This window comes from Teleopsis dalmanni, chromosome 2, assembly GCF_002237135.1.
Source record: "Teleopsis dalmanni isolate 2A chromosome 2, ASM223713v2, whole genome shotgun sequence".
Lineage (NCBI taxonomy): Eukaryota > Metazoa > Arthropoda > Insecta > Diptera > Diopsidae > Teleopsis > Teleopsis dalmanni.
In genome coordinates, this window is record NC_051847.1 from 90,265,940 (window position 1) to 90,272,599 (window position 6,660).

Genomic DNA, 6,660 nt, shown 5'->3' on the forward strand with positions numbered 1-6,660 from the left:
TTTTAGCTCTATGTGCTCCTGATTGTTTCTTCCCATGTTGTTCTTGTTTTTATTGCTGTTGTAGCTTGTGTTGATTTTTGGTATAGTATGTCTTGTTGACTTAATTTTAATGGGGTTTTATAGTAGATTTCCAAAGAAAACAAAATCTCAGCGTCAAGTACTTCTGTTCGGTGGCGACGTTGAAGCGCCGTCATACCGTATTTCTCAACGTGGACAAGTAAATTCGGCCTCCATCATCCAGTTCGGTTTTGTCACTTAATCGGAACGGAAAATTTTCACTTTATTAGCATTTGTGCGTACAATTTGATAGTTTCTATCAAATTCAATCAAATCTTCTCAGTGAAAAAGTTATTCGACTTCATAATTTTGAGGAACAGATAGTTTTGATCAAATAATATTCCCAAAATGAGTTCGGTTATGGTAAATAATATAATAAATTATTATATATAAATATTAGAAACTGGGATATAGTCGGAAAATGCTCATAATATAAAATCAGTTAACCTGTGGACTGTGAAACTAATATATTAATATAAGTTTATTTGTGGAGAATATATATATAAAAAGAAGTAAAACCTTTATCAAAATAAGCAAAGTTTTATGCCAAATTAAAAATTAAATGGAATAGAAGCCTTTTTCAACTTGGATATAAAACTTTCTTAGACTGATTCGCTTTAAAAATTTTGAATAAAATATATTGGAAGTTTTATTTTAATTTATTTAATTAAATTAAACAAAAACTGCATCAACTTAGGAAGTCATTCACTATAATTAAGAATACCAATTTTATTTATTCAATTATTAAGCTACCCTTGAAACCCTGAAAATAAATTTTTTTCCTAATAACCAAAAGTAATGTGATTTATAAACATTATAAAGGTAAGATAATAAAGAGTGTGGGAAAATTTTGTACTCAAAATAGAAAGGAACACCTTTAGAATTTTATTTTTTGACATTATATCCTTTTAAATCCACACATATTTTCAACAATACCGCAAATTCATTAATCTAGTTACTTATGGCTGCTTTATCCATTCCTTCGACACAAACTTCCTCTTCCTCTTTTTGAAATAAAAAACAATCATTGAAATTTAGATCTAATGAATAAACTATATAATCAATGAATTAAAAATGTAATCCGCTAATATTAACTATTTGAACTGCCGCAGGGTGAGTAAGTGCATTGTTTTGGTAAAAGAAATCTTTTTGCTTTCTCGTTAGAGATGTGTTTCTGTTATTAAATTATCCAGTAACGCTACGTCACCTGATTCAGTAATTGCGTGAGCCCTTTATATACTTAGTCAGAAACACTGTTTGTTATTTTAAGAAACACTAGTGCGATCGTTAAGTCTACGTCTTCGTTGGAGGTCTTCCACTTTTTTCAATCCTAATGTTGGATCTATGTTGCATCAGTAATAATAAATCTGTTTAATTGAGCCTCAAACACTTAGAAATGATTGTGTTTTTGTTACAAAGTCAATATATATGTCATACAAAGCGTTCAAGACCTTTTCAAACTGAAATATTCATGTAATACTGATTGGCGAAATGTCGATAATCAAAATGCACTCTGCTTTACATAGCAATCTGATTTTAATTCAACGATTATCAAAGTTATGAAACATTTTTCGATGTCTAAGTGTTTAGCAGTAACTCTTGATCGTCCAGAACGATATTTATAAACTATGACTTAGCTGATACAACTGCATTTGAATTTAGCTAATATTCTTTTTACTATTATATGTAGTGAGTTCTTATTCACAAAATTTTGTGTGGCCTTTTGTAAGAACACAGAATTTATTAGTTTTTTAGAAAAAGGGTTAGGCGACTTAAGTGTTACCAACTACTCAAAGGTATATCTGTCAAACTGATATGGTCAACTACAACAAATTAGCATGAATGATAGGTGTTTATATTATTCATAAGCTACCACAAGCATTGGCGTCGCGTTTAAGTTTTATCAAACAAAATTTATTCGAAATAGAATTCAAACTTAATAGTGTGATTGCGATGTATTTGGCTGGATATCGTTTAAGTCGAAAAGTTCCAAAAAACAGAAGATCTGTGTTGCACACCAAAGTAAAAAAAGTCCAACTCGAAAGAGGAAAGGAGTATCGTTCGTCTCGCTTGCACGGCCGTTACGAATTTCCAAATATTGTGTTCGCTGATGAAAAATATATCCCCGTTGAGTAAGCAGCTCATAAACTCTCAAAATGATAGTCCATTGTCATTCACTGCCATTTGAGACTAGGAATGGCCACTCGAAGTAATTTTTCAACTCAAGAAATTGTATGGGCAGCTCTCTAATCGTACTGCCGATGAACGCTCTATGTACAATCATTTTCATCGACCCTGGTGTCAAAGTCAATGCGACTTATTATCATGAAAATGTTTTGGAAGTTGCTTTAGAGCCGTGGGCATGGAAACATTTCAGTCGTAGACCATGAACGTACCAAGACTCGGCACCGGTTTCGGTCTCATAAAGCTTGTGTGCACCAATAATGGTTAAAAATTCATGTTCCACACTCCATTTCGTCTACACAATGGATTTCAATTTCTATCCACAAAGGAATAATGTTTATTATTAAATATTAATATACACTACTATGATATTCTTTGAACATGTCTGGGTTTATAATATTAAGTATGCTTTTCCTGTAAAAAATTTAAGGGCCGATTTAACAATAAATTATCATTCACAGTTCTACAATTAATTTTTAAGTGGCATTATTTCTAATGTTAATATCACAATGTTACTAAACTAAACGACCCACCTCAATATTTTTCACTATTTTATCATGGCATCAATGCCACTTTGAGAAGAGACACGAATTCTTATTTCTTGAAAGGAAAAATCACAAATCTTGGTTTTAACATATGTGGCGAAGAAATATGTGTTGTATTGCAAAAGCAATACCCTGCGTGGTAGAGCGGGCGTTACAATGGCCTATACAGCATTTAAGGCCTTGGAAATTACCGGAAATTGTCAGGGCCAATTTAAACAAGTATAATTAATATTAATAACAAATTGTGCAAACAAAATCTCTGTATCGGTCAATGTTCTATGTGATGTAATATAATTCAGCTCATGTATCGCACCAATGTCGGTCTTAGCTGTACTGGTCGACGGCTAACTTGTCGATATCATTGTACAGTGTTTTTATTGCTCTCCTCTTATCAAATGTACCCATTCAAGTACACGTTCTTTTATTAAAAATGCTGTTAGTTAGGTTCAATATATTGCCATTGGGAAGTCCACACGGCCAAACAATTCTGTACCTGTTTAAAAATAATTGTAAATTGCAGTAAATTTTAGGTTTCCAAGTCTGTCAATCATAAATTGTTGTTGAAACGTAGAGATCTGTGTGCACTGATATCTCTTTCATATTACATATTGTTTTTCAACCATAAAAATATATAAAGTTATTATATAAAAAAGTAGAGTTTACTTTCTTGCAATATAACCGATTACTTACAATATATATATTATAACAGTTTATTCTTCAGTTCATACTTCGTACTAATTTCCTATCCACCTTATTTATTAGAGTTGGCCCTCAGATCTTACAAGGATTTTCAGGAAAATATATTTTACTCTAAAAATGTAGTCATATCTAAAACAAATATTTACTTTAAAAATAATGATAAATCATATTATAATTCCGACGTTATAGAAGCATTAGAATTGATTGTATTGTTATTGAAGAACTTTATATTGAAACAAAAAATCGATCTTGAAAAAAAAGTTTATTTTGAATTCCTAGTCTTGAAACTCATTTCATTTTCTTTTTTACGATTCACTCTATTTGGTACTTAGGGTTTTTACAGAGCTTTTGAATCTATTTCAATTCGGATCTGTGTATTATATACATCATTCACTGTGTATCATATGGAGACATTTTCAGCATTGAATATAGGGCCGTAACAAATAACTTCCACTCGGTACGATTGGTGGCCAATAGCTTCAACTGTCCCAGCCTTTTCGCATGTGTGACATTTCCGTGTCGGTTTGTCTTCTCCAGTTGAGAGCAGGTCTGCCGCTTCTTCTGTTACGAGATACCTTACTTTTAAAAGTATTACACGTTTACTTTCCCTATTAATAGAAATTTTGGATGGAACTGACAGAGTACGTCAGTCTCCCTTCAAGTCTTTATCATATATCTGGATAAATGAATTTGTCGATTTACAATATCCACAAGACAGTAATTATATTCTAATTCTCAAATCGGTTAAGGAAGCATGCAATATATAATAGACAATAATTGTATTATAATTTTTAAATCGGTTAAGCATGCATTTTTGTTTCAGGGCATTAGGTCTTTTAGACGGCTGATCACTGATTACTAATATAATTGAGCGATTTATTAGAACATTCTCTTGGATGTGAACAAATAATGTTTTGTACTTATTAAATTCAAGCAATATGTTGTTGAGACATGCAACATCATCGAGGTCCAGAATAAATATTATTCGGAATGTACTGAATGATGTCTTATATTTAAACTAATTACTTTACAGATCACATATAGTTTGAATGTAGTGCGACAAATCAATTTGAGATTGTTCTTGAATAAAAAAATTTGCAATTGAAGACCCTTAAGTTGTTGGTTCTAAAATATCAAGAAATTGTGATTATTACTGTTTATGATAGTGTAAATATATAAATATATGATTATATAAACCGATTTGTTGATATAACAAGTGAATTCGTAAGAAAGCGGCAATAATTTGTGACAGAACCGCTCGAAGGTCTTTTGTCGAAAGTACTTTACACTTATTTGCCAATAAATTTGATACATAAACATGGCAATTGCAAACTACAGCAAACATTGAAATCAGCTATAAAACTTAAGATAATTTTAAATTTTCTTTTAAAAATTTCATGTATTAATATTATTTTTTTACAAATATTTCGAGTGCAGAAGCCTCAAGAGTGTTTCTACTCACCAACAATTGTTTTCGTTGCTTTCATACTTACAAGAAAAAGTTGTGCCCCGTCAAACGTCACCACATGCCATGGGAGGTGAAAATGGAAGACACTTTTAAAAATATTAAAACATTTAAATAGACATCTTCAACGACTAAGAATACAAAAAAATGTTTTTCATGAAAGCAACTAAAATCTCTATCATTGCTGATCTGTGCAACATATGCAGCAAACGATGCGTTGCAGTATCTTTGCCAAGAAGTCAGCGAAAGGCAACCAAGTGCCGCTGATGGAGCCATGAGTTATTGTTTTGCTTTCACCTATTTGCTCTTATTTGTTGCTGAATATACGAGGGAAGAGCAATAAACTTTATAGTTTCAAATTAGATATATAAACTGAATAATACTGTTAATGAAATACTTACTTATATCGTACATATTATTTGTTAAGGTGTATGCATTTATTAAGAGAAAATAATAAATTCAACAAAATTTAGATATCCAAATAATAATGAAAATTCTATCTGCCGCACTTATTACAACAATTTTTTAATAACTAAATAATGTTTCTTATGGCTTGTGTTGGGTATCTCTATACTACGCTCCTTATTGAAGTTCTTCTGGTCTACGTATGAACAGTACTAATCCGTGGTATCACAACAGGCTATTATTTGAGCTCAAGTAGGCTTTAGTGTACAAGGTCACCACTCCAACTTAACCTATTTTAGACATCTTTTTAGTGTATTATTTTCATTATAAATAATAAGATTCTTTAGAAAATATATAGAAATTGGGTTTGATTCCATTTTAAATAATCTCTTATATTATGGTTTTCTTCAATATGTGTTAAAAGCAATTAGTTTTCCAGATCAAGAACAACGTCTTTTTTATGCTAGAGAGAAATTCATTCTAAAGAAAAATTCTTTATATAATCTTGATATGAATTATTATCTGTGAATTTAATCATCTGACACAATAATAAAATTATAATATGTTGATATTATGCATAGGTAGTTAAATATAGTCTATTGATATAGTTGAGCTATATCAGTAGACTATATATATAGTTGAGTTGAGCTGATGTTCACATATGGGTTAATGTGTTATAGAGATCTATCGAAATGAAATCACTTTATTAGAATTTAATGTTATATTTAAATAAAAATTGTGATATCCTGTATTAGATTTATATTTTACACATATTCAAAATTATTTTAGTTCAGATCTTTCTATGCCTTCAAGCTTTAGATTTCGATTTTGAGATTACTTGCAGTGTTCTTCTTCTTATATTTAAGAACGTATTCAGATTTTATTTGATTTCATTTTTGTTTTTGGTAATTAATACCTTACAAAACTAGAAACTTACTCTAACGCAACTTGTGGGTGTTGTGGGAAGGAGTATGTGATCAAAAAACTCGTGCTCGAAGTTTGACGACATTGATGCATATATAAGAGTAATACTTAGTTGCGAAATTTATTCAAAGAAATAAGATATTGTGAAGTAGGTTCAACACAAAAATTTGACGAAAAAATCTTACATGCCGAAATATTATGAATCCATTAAGACCGCACAACAGTTTACTAGGTTGCAGTGCAAGATTTTCCAACGCAATAATATTAATTGTCATTTCTAATATACCATGAGGTGTTTGTTTTCCCATGGTAGTACTTTTGGTTCGCATTATTTCCACATTTGATTTTAATGAAATTCCCAATAGTTCTATATCGAGAACT

At 30.7% G+C, this 6,660-nt stretch overlaps 1 protein-coding gene across 1 annotated transcript in view; it reads left to right on the forward strand.

The window, feature by feature from the left end:
* The first annotated feature begins 231 nt into the window (after positions 1 to 231).
* Positions 232 to 6,660, forward strand: part of LOC119679585 (troponin C-like) — a 13,387-nt gene continuing 6,958 nt past the window's right edge. Inside the window, exon 1 of the mRNA XM_038092029.1 lies at positions 232 to 420. Coding sequence (XP_037947957.1) covers positions 406 to 420 — 15 coding nt within the window. The 5' untranslated portion in view covers positions 232 to 405. The remainder of the gene's footprint in view (positions 421 to 6,660) is intronic.